Below are 27,038 nucleotides of genomic sequence, written 5' to 3' on the forward strand. Positions count from 1 at the left end.
GTCAGCCAGGTCACTGCTAAGTTTGACAGTGTGGTATAATTTCAAAGACAACTAGGGTAACAGATAAATTCTCTCTGAAACGATGATAAAAGGCCACAGAGCACATGATAAGGCCTGTGTTATATCACTGACACTGTTTCCCTGGTCTGTCTGACAGAGAATGGGATCCCTCTCAGACAACTTCACCAACACTGACAAATGTGAGATAATAAAACAGATATTAAAAAAACCATCATATATTTACTACCTATCACCAGGCCAAGTGCTGGATGCCTTCAGGGGGAAAGTAAGGATTTATCAACATAAATCTAAACGTGTCCTCATTTACCTGCAACCGTCACTCAAAGCAGGGCAGAAGATTGAAGAACGCTTCCCAGTGATGAGCCAAGCAGAAGACAGAGCAGTGAACAGGATGTTTGTCACTTTTAAAAATTGTGTTTAAATGTGATGAACTGAGATCAAAGTCTTTTACTGGACACATAAGCTAAAAAAACGAATGAAGCAGCACTTCAGTTTTGGAGAGGAAATGTTTGTGTTTATAATAATACAGTGCAATAATACAAACTCAGAGACATTTTTTTTCCCATAACTGAATAAACAAGCTTTCAGAGGGAAATAAGGTCCCGGAACACTGTTTGAATCTAGAAAGGTGGCAAAGTCCGCCACACATAAGCAGCATGAAACTGTGTTGATCTCTAAGGCCATTTTCTGAGTCATGAAAACAAAAACAGTTTGATTAGTTAGTTTGTTCAGTGATAAAGTGTTTACATCGCCAGGGGTGTTATACTATAATGTTATCAGTTGTGTTTTAGCTTTTTTTTTTGACAGGATATTTGACATGATTTTTTGTTATATGACACTTGTTTGTAATACTGTGTTTATCACATATGCATGATTCTGTATTCAGTTGATAAGGCATTGACTTGGCTGATATTTAGAAATTATGTAGGCCCAATAGAATATGAAAAACATAAATGAGAATGGTTGGACAACAAATTATTATGAGGAACTTGATTTTGATGGTGAGTACAAAATTCTTAGTGCACTGCAAATGTGACTAGACCAAAGTGCAATTTTTATTCCATTCGATTTGATTTTATAAATTTGTTTGTTCTCATTTGTTTGCTTCATCCTTGTCTATTTCCCCTCTCTCATATATATATAGGTTTTTTTTTTTCAATTGAGCTTGGAATATTCGCTTCACTGTGTGTGTATCATTATGTTAGTGGTATACATTAGAATGTTTTGATCTGCAAACCAGAGGCTGGAAATACTATTTTAAAAAATCATTAAAATACTAATTATGAAATAAATAAACAAATAGATAAACTCATTAATGAGGATTGTCATGATATCCGTGAGAGAGAGAGAGAGAGAGAGAGAGAGAGAGAGAGAGAGAGAGAGAGAGAGAGAGAGAGAGAGAGAGAGAGAGAGAGAACATGGATGCGAGAGAAAGTGAGAGAGTAGGATTTCCGGTGTCTCCAACCAATGAGCTGATTCCACATGCGGACACCGAACACCGCATTCGACGCACGCGAGAGCTGCAGCGGACAAACGCGATTGGTGCCGACAAGCATTTCGGTGATTCCGCAACGCACGGACAGAGCGAGCCGAGCTACAACTTAGCCACATGTTTATATCATCTGTTCGGACTGATTTATTCCGGAATTCGCGTTTGTTTTTTTAAGAAAAAAAGGGGAAAAGAGAGGAAGGGTCTGAAAACGTCCCCGTTGAGACTGCGATGTTTGATGTGAATTGCTTCTTCAAGGTCTCACAGGAGAGCTAGCGGGGCACAGCCGGCGAATTCAAGCGGAGCCAGAAGAGCCAACAACAGTTAGCTAGCTGTAGCCTGTTAGCTACCCGTTAGCTTAGGAGCCACTAACTCGTTCACTCTCGCCAGGCACCTGCACGCCGTGCTGTCCTGAGTAAAAGCTAATTAACCGGTAACAGTCGACCAAGTGCGGGCCCGCTCTATTATTTATAAGTATTATTTGTTCAAAGTGCCGGAGTGACGTCGAAGGAGGAGAGAACCGTGACAGGCTGAGGTTGGGACCAACAGGGCGAAACGAGCGCTGTCCTTAAGTGGCCGTACACCATGGACAACGCACACACAAAGACGGTTGAAGAAGTTTACAGCTTTTTTAACGTGAATGAAAGCACAGGTCTGAGTTTAGAGCAGGTGAAGAAACAACGGGAACGATATGGAGCAAACGGTAAGGACCTAGGTCACATCAGATTGTTCAAAAACAAGTAGTCATGCTGTGCCGGTGTCATGTATGGGCCATGGCTCCCGATTTGTGACGGGCGACATGCTGCAGTCGGACGTTAAGGAAAGTTGTTGACGTCACTTTCTGTATGTTGAAATGGGAAATGGACAGGCTCAACTGTTAAATCAGCCCGCTTTGTACTTCATGTGATTTTGCTTGACTGCTCCTACAGAAATATTCTAATGCTGTCTATTACTCAACTAACTGCCTGTTCACTTCTCTTTTGTCTGCGGTCTGGATGGGATGATCTGCAGAATTGCCAGCTGAGGAGGGTGAGTGGGCCAATGTGTATGGATACAAGGGGTCACCTGTATATGTTTAGCATTTGCCACTGCTAATTTGTTCAGTGAAAGGAAATCGTGAAGATTCATTTTTGTTTTCCAGGTAAATCTCTTTGGGAGCTAGTGGTTGAACAGTTTGAAGATTTGCTTGTGAGGATCCTTTTACTTGCTGCCTGCATATCCTTTGTAAGTATAACACACACGTTTTATAGTTGTACTTAAGGTGGTTTGGTCAGTGTTCGCTCCACCAGGTAGAGCCTTTTTAGTGAGATCTATGGAATTGCTCATACTTGACTTGCCACTTGTATAAAGCGAAGTGCCATGCCTTATCAGAGATTGCTAGCAGTAAAATTGTCTGTTAGCAGGTTGTGACACTTGTAAGGGGATACGCTCAACACTCAACTCCATATGAAGTTGACTTAAGGTTGGGTATTTTTAGTGCTTGAATAGTGAGATCCTAAATACAACAGCCTGTTTCATTTCCTTCAAGACATGATAGTGAGTGTTTAAGGAAAGGGAAGATGGCAAAATATGGCATTCTGCCAGCTGAAGACTGTCTCTTCATCTCCACCACCATCTTTCTTTTCACCCTTTCAGTGATGAGTTCAGTGGGTTTTTTTTGCTGTTTTTTTTTTTTTTAATTTTCTCAGCACAGCTCTGTCATCTCACAATGTGCACATAGTCCTATTCAGAATGATTCAGAGCAGATCACAGCTTAGCAAGAATGCTGTTAAAAGTAGAGAAGAAAGGCGCCCAGTAACAGTCGGGTGACACAACCCAGATGACCATTTTCTTCCCCCACGATTCTGTCTAAAGGTATAATTTGTCGGTGCATGCATACTTTTTCGTTGAAGAAAATCATAAGTCATCACACATTTGAGCCTGTTGTTTCAGAGACATTATATTAACACATCCTTAGTTTAAAAGGAAAGCTGATATGTTGTTAATCTGGGAACAGATAGTTATGTCACTTGATGATTATGTGGCACGTTATTGGGATGAACAGCGTGCTTCGTGTTTGGCTGTTGACATGTGAACTTGACTGACACCTGAGAAGACCATATGTCTCTCAGGTGATTGAATATCCTGGCTTTAACATGCCGTTACACTCTCGCTATGACAAACACTCTCAACGTGACTTCGAAGTCCAGTAATTCATGTTGTTATCGTGACTACAACATGACAGTTCCATTAAATGAATACAGACATAACTTGTGATACTTGTGACCCTAGTGTGGTTTATGTGTGACACAGTGTTAGGTCAACTATCCTTAGGCTCTGATTCTCCTAGCATTGGCTGTTGGCCTACCAGCTGAGGGTAGCATTCATCACCCAGGCATGTTGAGGACAGCCAGCTATGGTTATAAAGGGTTATAAATCACCAGCTGTGGTACACGGCTCGCTCTCAGTCACACTAGCAGGCACATTTACATTTATTTCAGCATGACAACATGTGGACAGCAAACAATTGTAAGACTTTTTATATTAAGCAATTCAGGAATTGAAAGTTGTAAATCAGTTTGATATACGTTTGATTGGCCATTCTTAAATAGGCTGGAGTAGAAGATACGGAGCCACTGGCATTTCGTTTGACACACTTAACTCCTGGCACAGATTCTAAAAGAGGAGAAAGTGGTTACTACAATCTCAGTCTCTCTGACATGACTTTGTAACACACTTGGCCCAGTTTTCACAGTACTGGCAGAGGCTGCCTTGATATTTATTATGAATTAGCAAATGATTGTTAGACTTAAAATGGTTGTGCCAAATATGCAAACGTCAATGTGTCGGTCTGGCACAACTTCATCTACTAGTAAGGCGCATGGAAAAGACATGCGGAGACAATCCTCAAGCGAAGCTGATCAGAATTGGGTTTGTTGCCAAATAGGTATTTACATACAAGGAATTTGCCTTGGTGTTGTGGTGCCTAACAATAAACAGAGTAAAAGAGAGAAAAAAATCTGTTAAATTGTAATTTTATTGCCATTCTGTAGTGATTAATTAGGCCTCATGGCAAAAATATATATTTGAACGACACATTGAAAAAAGAGCTGCACCGGTGTAGTTATATAACAAGCAGGAGTATTAATTTCTGGTGTTTTTTAGGGATGTTCTCAGTATCTCACACCTTAGTGTTGTTGATTTCTTTTTCTCTGTTTTGTTTTTTTCCCTTTTTTGTAGGTACTGGCCTGGTTCGAAGAGGGAGAGGAAACCGTTACAGCCTTTGTGGAGCCTTTCGTTATCCTACTTATTCTCATAGCAAATGCTATTGTAGGAGTCTGGCAGGTAAACACATTACATGTTCAAATCTACCTTGGTCTGGGTTATTAAAACATATCATGTTGAGCCAAATGCCTGTATACTGTTATGAATTGACCAGAGAGAGTAACTTCCTTTTGTCAAATTTGAGATGATCAACTAACAGTGGATAGTGAGTATGACTCAGGAAGTGACTTTGCTAAAATTTTCCTTAAAAGAAATGTATCAGAGAAAGAAGATGTGCTGCAGGGGTTTTCTTCCACTTTGATCGTTGTCCAGTTGGGTGTTGGCCATGGACAAGCTGAATAGGACTCTTACTGACTGAGGAAACTCATACCATGGAAAGAAACGTGGAATGGAGAAGCGCGCTATTCAGTTTTTATCATAAAAGACAAAAATTGGAAATGTAACTTTTTTTGTTCTGGCCAAGGAGACAGCACACAACCTATTAGACTGATTAGACCCTATACGCTTCTTGTCACAGTCACACAGGAAACCTGGCACGCTCCACTTCCTCATCAGTTGATATTTTCTGGTCTTCATTAAATAACCAACCTTATCAGGGTAGCCAATGGTATTTACCCTTTGAGGGGGTGCAACATTTATTTGTCAGCACCAAAATGAAAAAACAAAAACATTTTTGAAAAATATTGCCTGTGAGGAGGTGTTTACGTCTCTGTGTTTATATGTGCCTGCGAGGTCCTGGCATTCCCCCTAGGATTTACAGTGTCAGTTCCTTTGAGAAGCAGTATTGATTCGCAACATACACCTTAATTATAGGCAGGAAGCAAGGGCAGCAACAGTCCTGGATGGAGGCACACATCTGGACACATAACTAATTATCCTCACCACAGTGGCCCAGAAAGAATCATGCTACCCCTGGAGTCAGTAATATTAGAGAGGTGCACCCAATAGTGTTAAATTAATGCACCTGAAAAATATGTTTAGAATAGATTTATTTGATACAGGAAATCCTATTTGCAACATCCTAAGAATAAGCCAAGTAACACATATATCACTGTAATTAAACAAATTATGGAATTACATCTTTTTAGTAGGCAATTTATAATAATACAAAGCTTGCCTTTCATTACTTAGTAACAGACAATACCTATCTTTTATATGTTCCCCATTGTTCCATGTGTCCCTGTTGGACTAAAACTATGTGTGTGTCTCTGAAGGTCAATGTTCAGGATCAGTGGCTGAATGTTTTGAGTAAGGGTATATTTCTTGGTATTGGTTACATTTGAGGAACAAACACCGTGATAGCAAATCACACCACAGTATACTCGGTCAAGGAAGACAGTTGTTAGGTTGCATGGATCCCTCCTGGTTTGCATTGTAAATGAAAGTACTTGTTCGAGGCTCTGTTGGGGCCTGTATACATGAGGAATCGTCAAGTGGCTAGTTGTTGGCCTTTATGCAAAGAAAGCCTCTGTGAAGTATCTAAAGGTAGAAAAAGGAAGTTCTAGTGATTTCGTTCTTATTTATGTGTCCCTGCCTGTCATAAAATTAGTTTTGTTTTCCTCTGAATTCAGTTGATGTTTTGTATACCTTTTGTGGCTTCCTGCGACCTTGTAAACCCTAACCTTTACTGGCTGCCATATTAATGGCTTTCTGCCCCTGTTGCTCTGCCTTACAAAAGACCTAAATGTCCTGGGGTTGTGTGCCCTGTCATGCCATGTCTTGTTGAGTTCTGCCAGCCAGACTGGGAGCTGCCACTAAAACTGTCCAATCTGAGAGCAATCACTCAGACATGGTTAAGTCAGCACTATCAGAGAAGTGCAAGTGAAGAATGATTAGGAAGGAACTGAGCAGGCAAGAAAGGAACATTTGGGGAAACTGAAGTAAGACTGCCATTGTCGAAGTGACAATTGGACATGGTTTTTGTACGGAAAGTTCTGCTATTAAGGTGGCTCTAACAATTTTTTTTTTAATATGACTTGGACAGAAGCTTCCTTTGCATCTTTCAGCCTTTTACCATGAGTTCCCGTGTTTACATAGTTCTCTTCCATTGTCGAGCCTAGCCCACTCGTCGTGTGCAAGTCGTTTATTTTTTCCTCGCCGCTTTGCTTATGTAAAGATTAGACTCTCATCAGTCCACTTTGAATAATGGCACTTTAACTGAAACTGCATATCTGAGTAGGCACTTTGTTCCATCTTCGTTATCATCCTTTTCCCCTAACACAGTCTGTGTTTGAGTGAAATTGACTTGTCCCCCCCCCAATCTGTCTTTTCAGGAGCGAAATGCAGAAAATGCCATTGAAGCACTCAAGGAGTATGAGCCGGAGATGGGGAAGGTCTACCGCCAGGATAGGAAGAGTGTCCAGAGAATCAAGGCCAGGGACATTGTGCCTGGGGACATTGTGGAGGTGGCCGGTAAGATCAAGAGTATTAAGCTTTGATTATGCTTGATGCAGTATCCCCTGTGTGAGGTTGCATGCACCAAAAGTGACATCACTGTGACTCTTGGGTCAAGACATTGTGGCATGTTGTTGTTCATCTTAAATTTTCTAGATCTGACACCCTCTGAGTGCACACAAGGCTTTCCATTTCAAGATGGTCAAGTTTGAAAGTAGAGTCACTGAACTGGTATGCCTGTACTAAGCATCTGTGTGACCCCTCGTTGAGAGAGCACCAGAACAGTCAAATCACATAAAATTCAGAGAAAGAGATAGCCACCACACCGGGAGGAGGAGGTATTTTGTCGGAGGGTGTTAAAGAACATGAGCAGTTGCTTAGTCAAAGCCTGGAAAAAGAAAAAGTGGTGACCCAGGTGGAAACAAGGTGGTCCTTTTTGTTTCTAGACCTCCTGGCAGAGAAGACTACAACAGAGAACACGCTGAGCATGACAGCTTCAGACATGCATTCAGAGAAAATACATCACAATTCTCTGAATGGTCTTTCTTGCTTAGAAGTTGTCTTTAAAGAAGAAAGGTAGTTCAGCAACAAAGTTGCATCATATTCAGATGTATTCAAAAGAAAATTCAGATTTATTATGGGTTACATATATTTGAGTCTCTTTTCCATTTATTCTTGACATTTCCCTGCAGAAAGTTCAGATGAGTCAAGACATTGGCTAAAGCTTTTGATCCCTTCTATTTGTATCATTTGATGAGTCACCGATGTGCAGCATGTCTGCGAGGTACTGATGTTCTTTATCTTAAAAGTAAATAGGTGACAAGTCGATGACTATAACTTAACACACAGATGCTGTTGGTCACTACAAGAGTTGTACAGATGGCAGAGGTCATCAGTGTTATGACGTCTCAAACATGCACACACAAAGATTTTCACAGCTGATCCCTCATCCTGTTCATTCCCCCTGACAATTTAAGAATAATGGAAGTACTTAGTTAGTAAAGCAGTTACGCAATACAAGAGCAGAGGTCCAGTCTGTACTCAACATGTTGTTTTTTGTTTTTTTTTTGGCTAACCTCAACTTGGATATGGCCGCATGTTTTTGCCTTTTGCGTCACTGCGCCTAATTTCTCTCATTATGTCTCTCTCAGTGGGCCTCATCTGTCTTTTATCTTTTTATGTTTTCATTCTTGCTTGGTTTGTGTTTATTGTGTAGCTTACCATAACAGACTTTGTTTTCTTTGTTTTCGTTGTCCCACAGCAAAGGTTAGTGGAGCGGTCACAGAAAAGATCTCTGTGCTCTGTTTATTATCTCGTCAGAAGCTAAACGAAGGGGTTGTGGATTTACTTACTGAGGTCCCAATGCCATACGCAATCCATGCTGTATTAAACATTGTGCGACAAATTTGAACTTTTACCAGCAACTTGATATATAACCATTGTGTTTGTGGCTGGTCAGTCAAGTAAATCAACCTGCCACTTGCACGTGTTTTATCACCACAGGGCTGATGTAATGTTGTGCCCTGCTCATATACGTAACTATTTTGGTTTAACTTTAGCAATCTAAAAAAAAAAAGAAGAATACTTGAGGCATCAGTTGGGTCAAAACCATAATAAGCACTTGCATAATTGCCTTACATCATGGCTTATAGTGACTGTATCTTACAAATGACACTTGGAGTTCCTCTTTAAAAGCCACTCTAAAACAAGTCAAATATATGATCAGTTTCTGCTTATTGATAACTGAATGTGAAAGTTGGACCCACATGTCATGAAACGTAAGTGCCAACATAGGCCATATATTCAGAGTCATTCAACCTGGCAACTTAAATGTTAAAGAGGACAGCAGCTGAATCAGACTGGCCACTCTGCATGGTTTATGTGCACAGTTACAGCCATGTGATTTATTGTCAACAGCAGCAAGCTGTTCGCATAAATATGGTCCTAAACCCAATAAGTGAGCCTCTTAGGTCATATAAGTAATGAAGATGCAGTTGATTAACTGGTTTAAGTTCTGTCACGGAGTGAATAAGCAGTATCTACGAAAGCTACAATAGTTCCATTTACTTAGCTAAGTAGCTATGTGTGCATGTGTTTGTATTTGCAGTGGTGTGCACCTCAATTACTCCTGCATCATGATGGTACTTGTTGTATGAGTGTAATGCCGAGCTGCAAAGTCACTTTTTACACCAGTCATATGGTTTATATCTCTGATAATTTTGCCATACAAGCTCAGATGTGCAGTAAGAGTAATTATTAAGTGATTGGCGGGACTCTGTGTGCAGACTGTTTGATGTTTCATTTTTGTGTGTCTTGCTCCGTGTTCTTTCTTTGGTGCTTAGTTGTGATCTTAATGATCCAGAGGACACCCATCCTCTTGTCTTACAGACTAACAAAGAGTTTCATCTGAAACATGTTTTTCCTTACAGTGTTTGCTTATTTGCTTACTTGCCACAGTGCAGTGTTTTGGCTGTGTTGGGCAAACACTTTGTTTTGCTGCAGCATGAATCAAGTAACACTGACAATAGTTTTGTCTGTCTTTCTGGGCAGAGCATCAAGTGACACAACAACCCCCTTTTCCATCAGTGGCATAGTTCTGAGAGTCCAGTTTATGGGAATGGATTGAGCTTACAGTTAATATACTGGCCTTGGGTGCAGGCCGTGACTGCAATTTCTATGCAAAATGTCATCTAGAATTGGCTTGAGCGATTGCTAATCTACTGTTTGTCAGCCTTATTTACATATCAGGTGTATATTACAGCAATAGCGCACAATGCTATTACAGTTTGTGGTAGGTGAACTCAGGAAAAGACATTAGCAGTCAAATATGATCTCAGATATTAGAGCAGGGTGTCTAGCTGCTTATAGATGAAGTAGGCCACATCTGCTGAATTAATGACAACTTTGTTAACGAAAGAAATTAGGTTTCATTGGCAGAATTTAGCACATCATTGGGCAGCAGAAAGTAGGCATTATTTTGGCATGTAAATGGTACCCATGCCCCAATAATGTTATCTATATCGCAATGTCGCTTAATGTCTAAATAGATCATACTTTCAACATTCATTAAATACAAACATTTTTTAGCATTGATTGTCAGAAAGGATTGTTTATCACTACAGGCCATCGAAGACGGGAAGTCTAGCATGACCATAAGTTGCTTGCAAAAGCCGAAAGCATGTTTTTTCTATTTTAGATTTTCCCATTTTTCCACATCAACTTGTTTTACTGAGATGCTTAAGTCTCTTGCATTCCTATAGGGCTTTACCACACAATGATGAAAAGTACTTTACTTGTCATATTCACCCATTCACACACGCACTGACACACTGATGCTGCCGTGCAAGGTGACAAACTTTCATCAGGAGCCATTTTGTGGTTCAGCATCTTGCTCAAGGATACTTCAATATGCCCCTAGGGAGCCAGGGATTGGAACCAGCAGCATTCTGAATACTGGATGACAGTGGTTCACTGTCTGCTAGTTGAGCCATTCATATACTGTTTTGTCTCTTGAGTACTGCAAGGTTTCATGAAAAACCCTCAGTGTGTCTCCTGGCTTTATTTACTGCCAGCACTCTACTGAGACAATAGTGAGTGGTCTTTGCTTCTTTGCTCTCTTTTGTTTTACTTTTAAGTTCCTTATTGTCTGTTGCCAAAGTGATGGTGTTGATCCTTGTAGTGGCAACATCCCGTGCATAAGGAATACAATGTCCTGTCTTTCTCTCCCCTAGTCTTTCTCACTTGCTGTATGTAATATATGAGACTGATCACCTCTGCTCTGCCTGGCTTGTGGTTTTATCTTAAACACAGTCACAGTCCAAGGGCAATATTCACCATTAATGTTGTCCTACCCTAGGAGGGAGCCGACAGCAAGACAGGTTTAGAAGCATTACCGATTCAATTTGATAAATAATTTGTGCTCCAGATGGCCTCATGGCCAGGTTTCCTCTCTTTTGTTTAAGAGTGTAGGATAGTCTGTCTATTGTCATCACCCAAGCTATTTGTTTCTGCTTGTCGTTTGCTGACTGTCTATTCCACTTGTCCTTGCTGTTTGAGTTTTTTTCTTTGCAGCTCACATGTACAACTCATTGCTGCATTGTAGAAGCACCCACATTATATGAAATACATCGTGTCATGTGTGCATGTTTCTGATTAGGATTTGTCTTTATGGTTTTTCCATTCACAATAGGAATGGAAGAGTCCCTTGACAGCTGGAGGACCTCATTCCCAGGAGGCTAAAAGCCTACGTGCTAGCGTAGTGGGGAGCCCCAGTCAGAGGGGGGGAAAATATACAACCCCCTTGGGGCCTTTAAAGTTTCACTGGACCCCCCATGAGGAATAGTTGGGTGCGGTGTCATTTCCTTGGATTTGTTGCAAGAGTCACGGCTTATACGTTCACTCCTATGGGGTCGGCGTGTCGAGCATGGTTAGTAAGACAGAAAAGGTAGGCATACAGAGCCTGGAGAGTGTGTAAAAACAACTCTGGTCTGTTTGGGTGCTATCGCTCAAGTGTATGCCGACTGACATTTGTCCCTCACTCTGGGGAACAGATAACAGATAAAATCCGTTGTTCACACGGGAGAAAGAAAGGTCCATATCCCAGAGGCTGACTACTCTTTCCCAGAAACAAAAAAATGAAACAGGAAAGAACATGTGATGTAAGATGAAAGCAAAGATAAGGACACACTTAATTTGAAACAGCTGCAGTTATTTTGGTCGCTGCCGCAGATTTCTGTAGGAAATGACAAAATAACTATTTATTCATTAAGTGCCAAATGACTGGAGTGACATTCATAAAGAGTAACAGTAATTTCAGAAACGGTGACAGTTGGAACTCATGCAAACTCATCCTTATAGACCATTACATGATTTAAAACATGGATTTAATATTCCCAGGAGAAATTGGTTTGTCACGACAGTGAAAACCTGTGTATGTTATCGATGAGGGTTAGGCCTATTAAAAGGCATTAATGATGAATGGATCCTGTCTTCTTGCTGCCAAGCTATTCTTGTCGCATGTGAAAGTGGATTATTCTATGTCCTGTGACCTTATTCCCAATATGATATGGTATATGGGAAGTAGGTGGGTGTTTCGCTAGAACTTCAAGGTAGGAGATTTTCTAATTAGTGACTTTTTGTTGGAACCTTCCCACAGGACTTTAAGTCTTCAGTATTTCCAGCAACTGTGGTTCCTCATCTCCTTTGTGTCCTTTCTCATGCTCTGCTTGTTCATCTTCTTCCTTCACTATCTCCTGTCAGTTAACAAGGATCCTGGTTGAAGGCAGGTGATTAAGTGGTTTTGACAGCGTCTAGTCAAGTCGAGCACCAAATTTGGTAGTGCAGCTGGTACAGTCAAGGAGTCAGCATAACCACATGTTACAGTGCACTTAAAAATAATAGTAATAACATAGATCTTGGATTATTGGCATAGAGTAAGCAAGATGTGAAACAGTGCATTGATGGTGTTGAATTTTTTTACTTGAATCTCTATCAGTGGCTTAGATCTGTCACAAACTCATGAGAATGGTGGGAATGAATGAACAGTCTGTACACAAGGACACGCCGTTTTCTATTTCAACCTCTGTGACGAAGAGCGGGTTCTCCTTGCTTAAAAAAGAAGTTTTTATCATTCACCCTCCCCCAATCCAGGAGCATGTTAACAACTGATCAAAATAGTTTTCCCATTTTTGGACGTGTGTTTTGCAGGACTCATCTAATCCCTCTTCCCATTCTTTGCTCTCCTTGGCCCCCCCTCTCTTCCTCTCCACTCAGAAGGGCACTGCAGAGGCCCAAGGGTTGGTTTACATGTCTGTCACCACTCTCCACTGTCCACAGAGGGATCTCTTAAGAGCCTCAGGGTCATTGCGTTATATTGCTTTTACCTTCAACCTTTCAAGTTTTGTCTTACTGTAAGCTAAAAGTAATATTTTACTTTGGTGCAACAGTGGCATATTTCCATTATTCTTTCGATTTTCATTAAAACGTCAACCATTAATTTTGGATGCTACGTTAGCCCATAATGTAATAGTACAGTAATATACAGGGAGCATTACAAGACTAACAATCTTGACAGACTCCTTTTTTAAAAATATTTTCTTAGGATACATTTTTAAATTCTTCATCATGAATCTGACCTTTCAATATAATGTCTGTTTGTATTTCCAGTCCCATCCCATAGACGTGCTTTGTTAAAGTAAGCCTCTAATAAGAAGCAGATGTGAATCTGAATGCGGAAGAAAGTTAATCAAACTACAAAGGCTGAAAGGTTTTTTATCAACACTTTTTATCTGCCCAAATCAGACCCAAACTACATGTCAAACAATACCAAGGAGTCAAACGATTTGATTTTAGCCTTTTTAAGCAAAGCTAATAAATGTCAGCGGCTTTAATGGGACTTATCCGCCTTCTCCAGAGGAAACACTTGTTTGGAATTTGGTGTATATTTACATTTTACATTTGTTTTACTGGAGATTGCTAAAGCCATGTGTTAGTGGAAAGAATGAGCAGCAGTCTATTTGCGTCTTGCACATGAGATGAGTGGAACATTAATCATTTTTGAATGCATGACTTTCCCTCAGCCTTTCTCCAACAAATAACTTGAGTTTGATTATTTTATCACTCCCAGGGAGACTGAGTTGAATTGACACGATAACTGATTTATATTTCCAAGCCATAATTGTATGTGTGTGGTCGTCTTTGTTTATTGTATTTATCTGTTTTTGAGGGGGTTTTTTTTCCTGATAAAATGCTAAAACTTTTTAAAGGTGTCTGTTTACATGTAGGACATCAAGTCTCTATCAAGTCTTGACACCGCTCATCTGTTTTTATGGCTTGTATTATACAAAGTATCTATCGACCCATTGTCGGTGCCATTTACAGATGCTTTTAAATTGTAAAGAGGTACTTAAGTGTCTCTTGTGCGTTGTTGTTTCTGTCCACAGTTGGTGATAAAGTGCCTGCAGACATCAGGCTGACTTCTATCAAGTCAACCACTCTGAGGGTAGACCAATCAATTCTCACAGGTAAAACCATTTTTAGATTGTTTAACAACATTATGTCTGTGTGGAAGTCTGTCAGTTCATGTTTGCGTCTCCTTTTCCTCACCCATTACACTTGATTATACATTTCACATGTTCCCTTTATAGCAGCTGACCTCTTTTGATCAACTGAGACACAGAATACAAATTAGCAATTTCCTCCTCCTTTTTGACGCACATGCCCTCATTACATCCTGTTGTCATGGCTGCTCAGTCAAAACCAAAACAAGACATGAGTGATGTAAGTAAACGGATGAATCTTTAGATGGGTAATTGGACATTGATGTAGATGGAAAAGATTGCAAGATGGAAGGATGTATAATGTGTGAGAGAAGAGGTTTATGTGAATTAAGTCCTTAAGTCTCTTGTCTTGCTCTGCTGCCTTAATTGGTAGCAAATTCCATGGGATATTTTAGTGTTTCAGCTATTTTTTCTTCTCCCTTCCCATCCCCATTCATGGCCATACAGCTTGTCAAATGCTCCCTGCCTTACTCTGTCAGAACAGCGGAGACCATGCACAGTTGATTACACGCACAGACACACAGTGCAAGCACACATCAGATACTGGGTTTGAAAGGTGGTGGCAGTGCAGTATTTGATAATTGGCAGGCCTGCTCAGTCAGCTGCAAAACCTTTTCCACACATATCTGCCCAAAGTGTCAGCCAAGCATCGCAACTAAAACCTTATCCTCCCATGTAGAAACATTCTCACTGCTTGTCTCTTCTTCACATCTCTTGTTTCATCGTCCTTCAGGAGAGTCTGTGTCTGTGATCAAACACACTGACCCGGTGCCTGACCCACGTGCTGTCAACCAGGACAAGAAGAACATGCTCTTTTCTGTGAGTGAACCCCAAAACAATTTTTAGAGTGTTCAGTATTACTTAAAACCTTTTGCTTTCAGTCTGACTACATCTATGAAGACAGAAATGTTCCTATGTCATCTTCTAATCTGAATCTCTGTGTGTGTTTGGTGCACATCTGACAATAGTTGTTAAACTGGTTGTACCCCTATGCCCAGAGGCTCAATGCGTCATACGTTTTCTTTTCGTTTAACTTCTCCTCCACCACAGGGCACCAACATTGCAGCTGGAAAGGCTGTCGGTGTGGTGGTGGCCACAGCCGGCAACACAGAAATAGGCAAAATCCGGGATGAGATGGCATCAACAGAGCAGGAGCGCACACCACTGCAGCAGAAGCTGGACGAGTTTGGACAGCAACTATCCAAGGTAATTTAAGTTTGATTATTATCTCGTGCAGCATTTTCTTGCCTTTTGTCTCAGCTATTTATATTTGGTTTGACTAATTTATTGGTGCTGATATAATCTTAACATTTAAACTAATGCTGTTTACTTCAAGGTCATTACACTGATCTGCATTGCTGTGTGGATCATCAATATTGGACATTTCAATGATCCTGTTCATGGAGGCTCCTGGATCCGTGGCGCTGTCTATTACTTCAAGATTGCTGTGGCCTTGGCTGTTGCAGCTATTCCTGAAGGTAAGCTGGAGAGCTACATGCATGCAGCCATGTCCTTACCATGACTTGCTTCTTCCTGCAAGAGGATATTGGAACAGTTGGTTTTTGAAGATCCTACTTATAGAGCTCTTTTCTAATTCTTCATGATACAGGGACAAAGGAAACTATTTTAATCACTTGACTAAAGAAATAAATATGAATGGCTGTCTCCATTTCTTTCTGTAACCGTTTATCTCCTCTCCTCCTGGATATCTAATCCTCTTTTTCCCCTGTGGTTCTGTTTCTATCTCTCTCCAGGTCTGCCTGCTGTCATCACTACTTGCCTGGCTCTGGGAACACGGCGCATGGCCAAGAAGAATGCCATTGTCCGCAGTTTGCCCTCTGTGGAGACCCTTGGCTGTACATCTGTCATCTGCTCTGACAAGACTGGCACATTGACCACCAATCAGATGTCTGTGTGCAGGGTAAGAGAAAAGCTAACAGAGACAAAGACTGATAGACTATTGTTTTTCATGAATTTCATGAATTTATTCATAAAGCTGATACAAAAACACAAGTTGCTTTTTTGGTTTGAAATATTGTTTGAAGGGAGCAAAAGAGCCTGTAGCTTTGGCAATCATCGTCTGGAGAAACCAGTCAGACTTCTGCCATTAGAATAGGAATATGATAACAATTATAACCTACCAACAACTTTAACACATCATGGTAATAATACAAATCCATGAAAAAGAGACAGAAAATGAAACTTGATGTTAAAGAACATTTGTCACCACCCTCTGACTTCTTATTTCATTACTGTTCAGGTAACAGAAACACAGTGATTCTTAATTTCAGATGATTATACACTAATGAATACATGATTATGAATATTGCATTCTATGTCTCCTCTTGGTCCCCTAAATGCTACACAAGGGACCTTTAATTATTGTTCAGATATCCTTTATTTACCATATGAATTCCCATATTTGCCTCAAAAGCAAATCAGATGTGTTGCTTTTGAAGTCCACTCATTAACCTTCAATAGTTTGCATAGCTTACCATAAATGATGTTGATATTGTTAGCTTATCTTACAACATTTACATTGGTTTCATAGTCACCAGCATATGTTTGTAAGTAGTTGTTGTGTACTTCAGAATGTCAACAGATTACAGTACTTGACTAGGCTAGAAAGTAGTTCCCATCGTACAGTATAAGGTTAACAAAAGAATGTGTCATTAAAGAAATGATCCATTGTACGACAAAAATAATAGGCCATCAATGATTGCGACCACACGGCTGCATGAGACAGAGGATTAACAACTGCATATCATAGCCATTCATGGTGCCTCTAGACTTGGTGTTCTTTACATGTGTAAATGATCACTTTTGATCACTCCGCAACAATACTCTCATAATCAGCCTATGTTGAGGATTACTAGCTAAAGTCCCTGCCAGCAAAGTATGATAAATGAGCACTCAGTGACAGGACATGCTCAGTGCGTCTCACTTAGTGAGTTTGTTGAAAGCTAATTGCAGATGGGACTGGTGAAGTCCTGTCTTTGTACCTAGCAGGGAAAATATTTAAGCGGCATACCATAACATGTAAACAGCAGAGGCAGTGTGCCCTCTGTAGGTGATTAAACTGAGCGATCAGTCTCCTATCCATCAAAGCTTTTTCCTCTCACGTTTTCTGAATCCTGACAGAATTCTCTCATGTAACAAAATGTTCATGAACCCAACAATAAGTATTCAAAGTGTTCTTTGAATCTGTTTATGGCATACACATAGTGTCGGCACCACGTGTCACTGATGCCAGTGTATGGCTGTAAACATCCTCCCCAAGGGCAACAGCACAGTTGGCAGTGAGTCTGCAGTCCACTGGGAAATGGTAATTTCAAACTTCATGAAAAATGGGCGAGAAGTCCAAAAATAAACAGCATTTTAAGACAGTTGCCATACATGGAGAAGAGCAAGGGCTGGCTACTCTCCTGACATCTGAGAACTTTTTTAATTTAAAGTTTTTACTGAGCAATAAAGCAACCCTGACATTCTTTCGCTGACCGTAAGGATTCTTCTATCAGTAAGCAGTGCTGACTTTGAAAAGCTAATAAGGGATAATAAAGGGTTTAATTGTATTTTCGTATCTTGCTTATCTCTGCCTGTGTACATGTAGTGTATAAATTTATTTATAATGCAGAAAATGATTTGAAGCTATATGAACTATTATATATTTACCGTCTGTTTTAGCCTGATATATCTTGTATGATTTCCTTTTAAGTGTTGGCTTACAGCTCACTTCTTCAGATTCCCCTCATATATCTGCATCCTGCTCCGTCCCTCCATCTTTCATGTCGGCCGCCCTCCTCTTTTTCTTCCGTCCTCGTCCTGCTCTCCTCCCCCTTCTTGTTCAGGCAGCATGCTGATCAGTATGCAGTAGTTAGTCACTTGCAGCAGAATCAGCAGTAGAGTTGCATAACTGACCTTGTGTTGAAAGATTCTCCCTCTCTCTCTGCTCTCTGTCTCTTCTGTCTATCTCTTGCCTTGCTCATCCTGCACAAATTCGAAAACAAAATCATGTTTTTGGACGGCCTCATTCTGGTAACCACAGGATACTATTCCTGGCTGGGTAATAGAGAAGCTTTCGCTTGACGCATCAGCTGCATCCAACCACCCCTGTCCGAATAGGGCAGTACCAAAAGTTGTCCCGAAGGGCTGAATCTTTTTCAATTCAACTCCTTGCTCCTGTGTTTTGGGTAGGAGCGCCTCTGACATCACTGCTTTTTGTTGCCCTGAGGGGAGTGCATCCATTACGCCAGCACATTTTTTTTTTTCAGATATTTCTATTTTCATCCCCCTGCTCTGCCCCCCCAATGCTTTTATGTAAGAATGTGTGAATGTATACCCTTGACAGACACGGTTGAAGCTCTTCTGTTTATCAGACTCAAAACCTATTTGCTTTTTTCTCTGATTTGTCCTTGATTGATGTCAAAATTCTTATGAAGATTTACAGCCTCTCATATCTGGATGTGGAGAAACATATTAAAATAATAGTATTGTTTAGCATTAACTTATTCATTCATTCATTCAAGAAGATGTTCCATTAACCAGACAGTTATCCAGCCTCTCTATACAAAGGTTTGGACACTCAAGGTCAAACTATTTCCGCCTCAGAGTGATTCACTTTTATACAGTGTGTTCATGTAGTGTGACTGCGCACAGAGGAACTGTGTATCTGCCTTGCTGTAAGATGACATTTATGGATCCTCCCCACCAGAGTGCCCGGTGTCTGTTTTGGCTCAGCATTTCATTATTATACTCTGCTCTATGTTCAAGCGTAATCATGATCTGAAGGCTTTCTTCTTGTGGATAGCAGTCTGCTGCCACCTGCTGGATGCAGTGTCTGTCTTTTCTTTTTGGCATTTAGACTTGCGTATATAATGGGATTTATACAGAACTTAAAGCGTGGGCATGAGGAAGTGTTGCCCGCAGAGTCTAGAGATGTTTTGTTTGAGTTATTAATTATGTACTGATTGTTTGTCTCTACAATGTTTTTGATTCTAGATGTTCATCATTGACCAGGCAGCGAATGATAGCTGTACATTAAAGGAGTTCTCTGTCACTGGCTCTACATATGCCCCAGATGGAGAAGTGTGAGTATCCAGTGTGCTACAAGATGAAAATTATGCATCTATGATGAAATGAATAATTAAGAAGGAATGCTTTTAAGGCTTCTCAACATGTTACAAGTACAACCCCCCCTCTCCAACTTGTTTTCCATTGAATCAGCTCATGTGTAACTTTATGTTTACATTCGCATTTTTCTTTTTTTTTTTCTTTAGGTATCAAGACAACAAACCAGTCAAATGTTCCCAGTACGATGCTCTGGTGGAGCTGGCCTCTATCTGTGCTCTCTGTAATGATTCCTCATTAGACTATAATGAGGTAAGTAGTGAACCATTTACATGTTAATAGGTAGATAACCTTGAAGCACGTCATCTGACAATACATTAATGTTTTGTGTGACTTGTTCTGATTAAGACTGACCACGTGTTTTTTCATTTTTAATTTCCAGGCCAAAGGAGTGTATGAGAAGGTGGGTGAGGCGACGGAGACCGCTCTCACATGCCTGGTGGAGAAGATGAACGTGTTCGACACAGATGTTAAAGGCCTGTCCAAGATTGAGAGAGCCAATGCTTGTAATTCTGTATGTAACCATCAGTTATTTTAAGTCATTTCCTTTTTCTTGTCCATGTTTACACGTAATTCAGATGATAATGTTAATTGCACTTGTGTGTCATCATATCTTTAGGTGATCAAACAGCTGATGAAGAAAGAGTTTACACTGGAATTTTCCAGAGATAGGAAGTCCATGTCTGTGTACTGCACTCCTAATAAGGCCCGTTCTTCTGTTGGCAAGATGTTTGTAAAGGTAAGAACCTTGATTGTGTAACTTGTTTAAGGTTCAGAGATTCATAAACATGACATGATAGCTGCCATTACAAGTTATTGTTGACAGCCCCGTTTTCTGAAAATCTATCCATGGTATCAGAATAAATGGTTTTGATTAACATATAGTATTATAATTATCATGTTAGAGTGGGTCTTTATTGTTAAGGGTAATGGATGTTGTGAAATGTTTTCTGAAAGTGTCACAAAATAAAACGTTATGCTAAATGAAAATGTTTCCTTTAGATACTGTTCTGTGTTTTGTTTTGTGTCCTCATCATCCCCCTGTCTGTGCATGCTCACAGGGTGCCCCCGAGGGAGTGATTGACAGGTGCACACACATCCGTGTAGGCAGTAACAAGGTGCCCTTGACCCCTGGCATCAAGGAAAAACTGATGTCTGTGATCAGAGAATATGGAACTGGCAGGGACACCCTGCGCTGTCTGGCTCTGGCCACCCGAGACAGCAGCATGAGCAAAGACGACTTAGTGTTGGAAGACTCCAGCCGCTTTATTGAATACGAGGTAAGAGCCAGGATGGATTGACACAGTCTCGCTTTTCAGGTGTGATGTTGTTGGCTGTCAGAGAGAAAAGTTAAAAAATCTGAATGTCAGATCTATTTTTTCCTCTTTCCTCCCAGACTGATCTGACGTTTGTCGGCTGTGTGGGCATGCTGGATCCACCCAGGGCAGAGGTGGCAGCCTCTATCAGACTTTGCCGTCTTGCAGGCATCCGTGTAATTATGATCACTGGAGACAACAAGGGTATGCAGAAAAAGTCTCATCTGCTCAGAAAGAAAATCTGTCTTACTCAGATTATTATAACTTCTTTTTTCCACTACACGCACAAGGAAAATGGTCAAACGTTTTACCTTTGCTCTTATTTGAACCTCAGGGACGGCGGTTGCCATCTGTAGACGTATTGGTATTTTTGGAGAAGACGATGATGTTTCCAGCATGGCATTCACTGGCCGAGAGTTTGATGACCTGTCCCCTGCAGCACAGAGGGATGCTGTGGTCAAAGCCCGCTGCTTTGCCCGAGTTGAGCCTTCACACAAATCCAAGATTGTTGAGTTTCTGCAGTCCTATGATGAGATCACAGCTATGGTATGAAAAACGATTTATTCTATTTATTCTACATTATTCTATTTTTAAACATGCGCTTCAGCCATGGACAGCTTGCCCCCAAGCATATAAAATCATACCCAGCGAAATACTGAAATGCATTATAAAATCGATGTTTAATTTCCTGCCCTGGCTTATCTTCTCTGCAGACTGGCGATGGAGTAAACGATGCTCCTGCTCTAAAGAAGGCTGAAATTGGTATTGCCATGGGCTCCGGCACTGCTGTGGCCAAGACCGCCTCTGAGATGGTGCTTGCTGATGACAACTTCTCCACCATTGTAGCTGCAGTCGAGGAAGGCAGAGCCATTTATAACAACATGAAACAGTTCATCAGATACCTCATCTCCTCAAACGTGGGCGAGGTTGTCTGGTAAGGATGACTGTACAGACCTCTGAAATACACAGACTAAACACTTTTTTTGTACTCTTGTATAATCGTGCTTCTTTTGTGTGTAGCATCTTCCTGACTGCGGCTCTGGGGTTCCCCGAAGCCCTCATCCCTGTCCAGCTGCTCTGGGTCAACCTGGTGACAGATGGTTTGCCCGCCACTGCTTTGGGCTTCAACCCACCTGACTTGGATATCATGAGCAAGCCACCACGTAACGCCCGAGAGCCCCTCATCTCTGGATGGCTCTTCTTCAGATACCTAGCTATCGGATGTAAGTGGTAGCTGCATGTGACTGTTTATTTATGAGCAATTGCCTGCTCATGTTCTTTTTCGTTTTATTTTTGTGTGCAAAACATTGGCAGAAAACATTGCAGAAACATGAACCCTTGGCGGTACAACCTAATCAGCGTTAAAGCTAGCAATTAGGAAGCCCAAATCTGCCCCATTAGCACCACATGAAAGTTCCATTAGAAAACATTTAATTGCAGTTTACCATGAATTCAAGTCACCAGTGTCACTGAGTGTGAGTGTTTGTTTGACGTTTTGGTTTGCTTCACCAGGTTATGTGGGTGCTGCCACTGTTGGTGCTGCTGCATGGTGGTTCGTTGCTGCTGAGGATGGACCAAGGATCACCTTTTACCAGCTGGTATGATTTTCAGCCGAAACTATCAGGCTTAATTAGGCTCACTCAGACACACACATTTAAGTGCATCTGCTTTAATTTGCTCTGCCACTTTTCTATAGAGCCACTTCCTGCAGTGTGGTCCAGAGAACCCAGACTTCACAAATCTGGACTGTAAGATCTTTGAGTCTCCTTACCCAATGACCATGGCCCTGTCTGTGCTGGTCACCATTGAGATGTGCAATGCTCTGAACAGGTGAGTAGTTTTATTAACATTTCTGAATGCCTGTGCTTTAACATCTCTGTCCGAAGTCAGTTTGGGGCTGAATGTCTGAATTTTGCGTCTTTGTTGCTCAGTGTGTCAGAGAACCAGTCGCTGCTGAGGATGCCTCCCTGGGAGAATGTGTGGCTGCTGGGAGCCATCTGCCTCTCCATGTCCCTTCACTTCCTCATCCTCTATGTGGAGCCTCTTCCAGTGAGAAACACATTGTTTTAGTTTGAAATACAGAATGTAATACTGGGTAATAGGGGGCCAGATGGCACGAAAGCAGTGTCATGATACAAGGATGATTTATTTTGCCATCAAACATGAAGTTAAAATGCAGACGGGTCCCTAGCTTGACTTTTTTCTCGTGTGCTTCTTTTCAGATCATCTTCCAGATCACCCCTCTGAACCTGACACAGTGGCTGATGGTGCTCAAGATATCACTGCCTGTCATTCTTTTGGATGAGTTCCTCAAGTTTGCCGCCAGGAACTACCTGGAGCCTGGTAAAAAACTGGAGAAGCCTGCCAGCTCCAAAGGCTGCTGCCTCACTGCATGCATGGAGGGCATCTCCTGGCCTTTTGTGGCCGTTTCCCTCCCCTTGGTCCTCTGGATCTACAGCTCCGACACTAACATGGCCGACATGTTCTGGTCCTGACTGACTTGAGCACATCTTCGACTTTTCCATTCCCTGACCCCCACCATCACTTCCCCCTTTCATCCCCTCCCCACCCCGTCTTCCCACATGTGCGTAGATAGCGTGTGTGCGTGGTTGTAGGTTAGCGTGTGTACTTGTGTGTGCCTACCGTGTGTGTGTATGAGAAGGACCAACTTTAAAACATGAAACGTAACAAATAATATAAGACGACGACATTGAGAGGTCACCTGGTTTGAGTTGGGGTAGGAATTGAGAACAGGTGAGGCTTTAAATGCGAGTGTTAGAACACCATCACTCCCATAGCTTTGGACTTTGTTGCTGGTTTGAGAGAAAATATACTATTGCCATTTTTTTTCTTAATGTTAATATTGCCTTTAAGGTTTATATTTTAATGATTTTGGGAATATCATTTGTCTCATGTCACTACAGAAGATTCATTTGTTTAGCATCCCTCTCCAAGGAAATTAAGATATCAGAATCAGTTGATCTGTACAGAGATTGAATTTTATGCAACATTTTTTTTTTTAATGGCTATGTAAATTTTTTGACCGGCGTGGCTTAGACATTACCGCCTTGATTTATTTTCTAATGTTTACCATTGTGTCTTCAGTATAAACTCAGAACTCTTTCAGAGAAGGAGAAGCTCCATGGTGCAGACAAGGACGGGGGGAAAGGTTTGGGAGTTGAACGTTTGAATGCTCCGCTGAAACAAAAGAAAACAAAATCCAAAAAAAAAACAAAAATCCGCATGTCCTGTGACAAAGCATGAACTCTATGTGGTTTCTCATTTCTAATTTAATTATGTGTGCCCCCCCCATGTTCGAGTATAAAATAACTTCCTGGATGTTTTTTTTTTTTTCTTTTTTTTTACAATAATGAATTGATGATAAGCCAGTTTTTCTGCACTGGGCAGAGCACAGCTACCTCAATATGATAAAAAGATTTTTGTTTTGCTCATCTCTAGATGCTGTTCCTTAATGGACTTGCTAAAGTGTAACATCTGAGGTGTGCCCCTATTTGCTTGTGCAGAAAACAGAACAAAATTTTCCTTCCCTCTAACATTTTTAAGGATATATTTTGTTTGTATTGATTTTTTTTTTTTTTTTTGACACATTAACTTTATTCGTGGTCTTTGCTTTGGAGACAGAGCTGAGTGGGGATGATGTTATGTTTAACCATCGCCATGGCGTTTGATTCAAAGGACATAATCATTAAAACTTAATAAAAAAAATACTAATAGTACTCAAAATGAACTTGGATTGCAAATAAGAACCCAAAATGTTGTTTTTTACTTCAAAGAAAAATACACTCATAAACCCTTTGAATCAAAGTGTTTTCTGTCTTTATTTGTTGAGGCCAGTGGTTTTCAACATTATTCATATCCAGTGTTTTTTGTATGTACATATAATACTTGAATACAGCTCATTTCATACATATGAATGCTTCAGTTTCCTTGGCACAACTTGACAGGCAGGAGACACTCAAGACACAGAAAAGAACCAGCTCATGTGTATATCTGACTCTTACAGGCTTTAATATTTAGATATTAGTTTGTGCTGGACTACTTTGTGGTAGTGTATACATGTTGGATCCAGGCCCCATACAGTCAACTGCACTCATCTTAGACCTCTTACTTTGTATGGAGAAAAAAAAAAAACACCCCCAACTAAAAGCATGTTTTTTGGGTAGAAGCCTGGGTTTTTGCTCGCTGTGTGTTTGTGTTCCACTTTACAACAACTGTGTGCTTTTTCTTCCTCAATGCCTTCCGTTGGCTCCCCTGTCAGTAGAGTGAGTATCCATTTGCTTTTTTCACACTCCAGTTCACCACAGCAGAATCTCGGGGAAACAAAAGGACAGCAGAGACTTTTAGATCACATGCCACTATTGTGAATGTCACTGTGTGCTGTTCTTTTCACCCCTTCTGACACTTGCTTATACCCACAAATACCTAAGTATACATTGATAGTATAATCAAGGAGAAAGTGTACGATTCTCAAATGCAATTTTAACCAAAAAAAAGTGTTTGTTGCTAATGTTTTTTTCTTCTCCTTTTTAGGTTGGCTTTCATAAAACCTCCGCAAACTTTTAAAGAGTGTGCTCAGAGGCTGGAGACTTCCTGCCGTCCAGCATGTGTGCTCATTCTTAACTTCACACACCTCAGACACCGTGATGACCAGCAGTGTGTGTGTGTGTGTGTGTACCCTTGCACAGACACACACAAAACAAAAAAAAATGGACATGTTTCACAGTAATAAGACCAAATACATAAGGGTATACTTAAAGGGTGGGGTTGGGGCTGTAAAAACAGTTCCCTTTGCCCATACGCACCGAAACACACACACTTCTTAACACACTTATACCTCTGTGTGCAGATGTTATATCAATGCGTCACTATTCCGGTTTTTGTGTGCGGGGAAAGTTCTCATCACCGTCGGCTCTCCTCCTTGCATGAAGAACTCGTTTCCAACTTCTTGTCACGTAGAGAAATCTTTAAAAACACTGGGTCGAATGGTCTTAGCTGTACATCAGTGTACAAAACATTCATGCATGCGTTCTATGCTGTATGTAGGCTTTGCAATTTGTATTTATAGATTCTAATGTATAATACTCAAATGACATATTAAAGATGGTTTTAAGATGGATACGTCGCAGATATTAGGAAATCACTGTTTTTATTGTAACGGTTTGGGTTCTTTGCACAATATTAGACGTGGAGGAACGACTCATGCTGAACTTGACTGTGCTCTACTTGAGTTTTTTTTTTTTTTACCTTTTACTTTTTTCCCGACTGATCACTGATGACTGATCTTTTTACTTTCTGGTGAATAAGTCCTTTGCAATGAGGACAACAGACTGACACTTTGATTCATTGGTAATCCTGCAATACAACAGTGTTCTCCTGTTTTCTTATTGCCTCTGCATTATTATGATTGATATTATTATCATGTATCCTTAACAACTGCTGTAAAACTGTGATCTAATGTGAGGGGGCTCATGCGGTCCTCTCAGAGACACCTGGTCGAAGAACAATATTAACCATATGTAAAAAGACGATCATTATTGATGACTAATGATGATTGTACATGCATTACTGAGGTTGTGGTTTCAGGTAAATAAAACAATATAGTATTTGAACTGTCTTGTTGCTTCTTTGTATTTCAGTGAAGTGGGTGGTCACTTTTTGTGCAAGAATAATAAGACTTTTACTAGAGAATGTTCAAATGTTAACTAAAATTATCAACAGAATGTAAGTTACAATGCTTGCGTATTGAGTGACACAGCTGTCTAATGAAGTTAGCACGCTAATGAGGTTTTTCCAACCAGTCCTGGTCCAAAACTCCTGTTTTAACACTTCCACAGTCCAAACTGCTAGCTGCACTTCTGAGCTAACTAGCTAAGGGCAGGGGCAGTTAGCCAGTTCTTAGATATTGCACCTTTTCATTTAATTTACCCAACTTTTTATGTATTTTCTTTATTTTTCTGCACAAAAGTAGACATTTATGTCTGCAAATCTTTAAATCCACCATTGAACCCGATTCTGTCTTTTCATTTATACTTGCACTTACATGTTGGCAACATGCAGATTAACCTTACTCACTCTAATAACCATATTTCCACATTAAACCTTCCTCTGCACTGGACCATACATATACAGTTTACCTTCATACTTATGCGAGATGCTTGAAAAAGTGAAATATTTTTTAACATCTGTCTCAAAAGTGGGTTAAAAAAAACTTTAACATTGAAGGGGCGCTGTGTAGTTTTGAAGAGGAAATTCAAACTCAACTTAGCCTGAATTATTACCTCAATAAGGTAATAATACAAATTTTTTTTTGTCCATATCTGAATAAACAGGCTGTCCTCAGAGGAAAAT

General features: G+C 40.6%; 1 protein-coding gene across 2 annotated transcripts; it reads left to right on the forward strand.

Moving 5' to 3' along the window:
• Positions 1-1,513: 1,513 nt before the first annotated feature.
• atp2a2b (ATPase sarcoplasmic/endoplasmic reticulum Ca2+ transporting 2b) lies at positions 1,514-26,299 on the forward strand. 2 transcript variants are annotated; one of them, XM_037116498.1, is made up of 24 exons: positions 1,514-2,213; positions 2,522-2,539; positions 2,652-2,734; positions 4,730-4,834; positions 7,048-7,186; positions 14,110-14,190; positions 14,960-15,045; positions 15,277-15,432; positions 15,563-15,704; positions 15,981-16,147; positions 19,225-19,313; positions 19,503-19,605; positions 19,736-19,867; positions 19,973-20,092; positions 20,415-20,633; positions 20,750-20,873; positions 21,004-21,215; positions 21,383-21,603; positions 21,690-21,892; positions 22,182-22,267; positions 22,366-22,499; positions 22,601-22,718; positions 22,892-23,012; positions 25,221-26,299. In XM_037116498.1, the coding sequence occupies exons 1-24, from the start codon at positions 2,096-2,098 to the stop codon at positions 25,232-25,234; spliced, it is 2,991 nt and encodes a 996-aa protein (XP_036972393.1). In that variant the 5' UTR covers positions 1,514-2,095; the 3' UTR covers positions 25,235-26,299. The 2 variants fall into 2 exon arrangements, with proteins under 2 accessions (XP_036972393.1, XP_036972392.1); XM_037116497.1 differs by lacking the exon at positions 25,221-26,299 and having other exon boundaries at positions 1,515-2,213; positions 22,892-25,080.
• Positions 26,300-27,038: the final 739 nt, after the last annotated feature.

The sequence above is a fragment of the Acanthopagrus latus genome, chromosome 12 (genome assembly GCF_904848185.1).
Source record: "Acanthopagrus latus isolate v.2019 chromosome 12, fAcaLat1.1, whole genome shotgun sequence".
In the NCBI taxonomy this organism is placed as follows: domain Eukaryota; kingdom Metazoa; phylum Chordata; class Actinopteri; order Spariformes; family Sparidae; genus Acanthopagrus; species Acanthopagrus latus.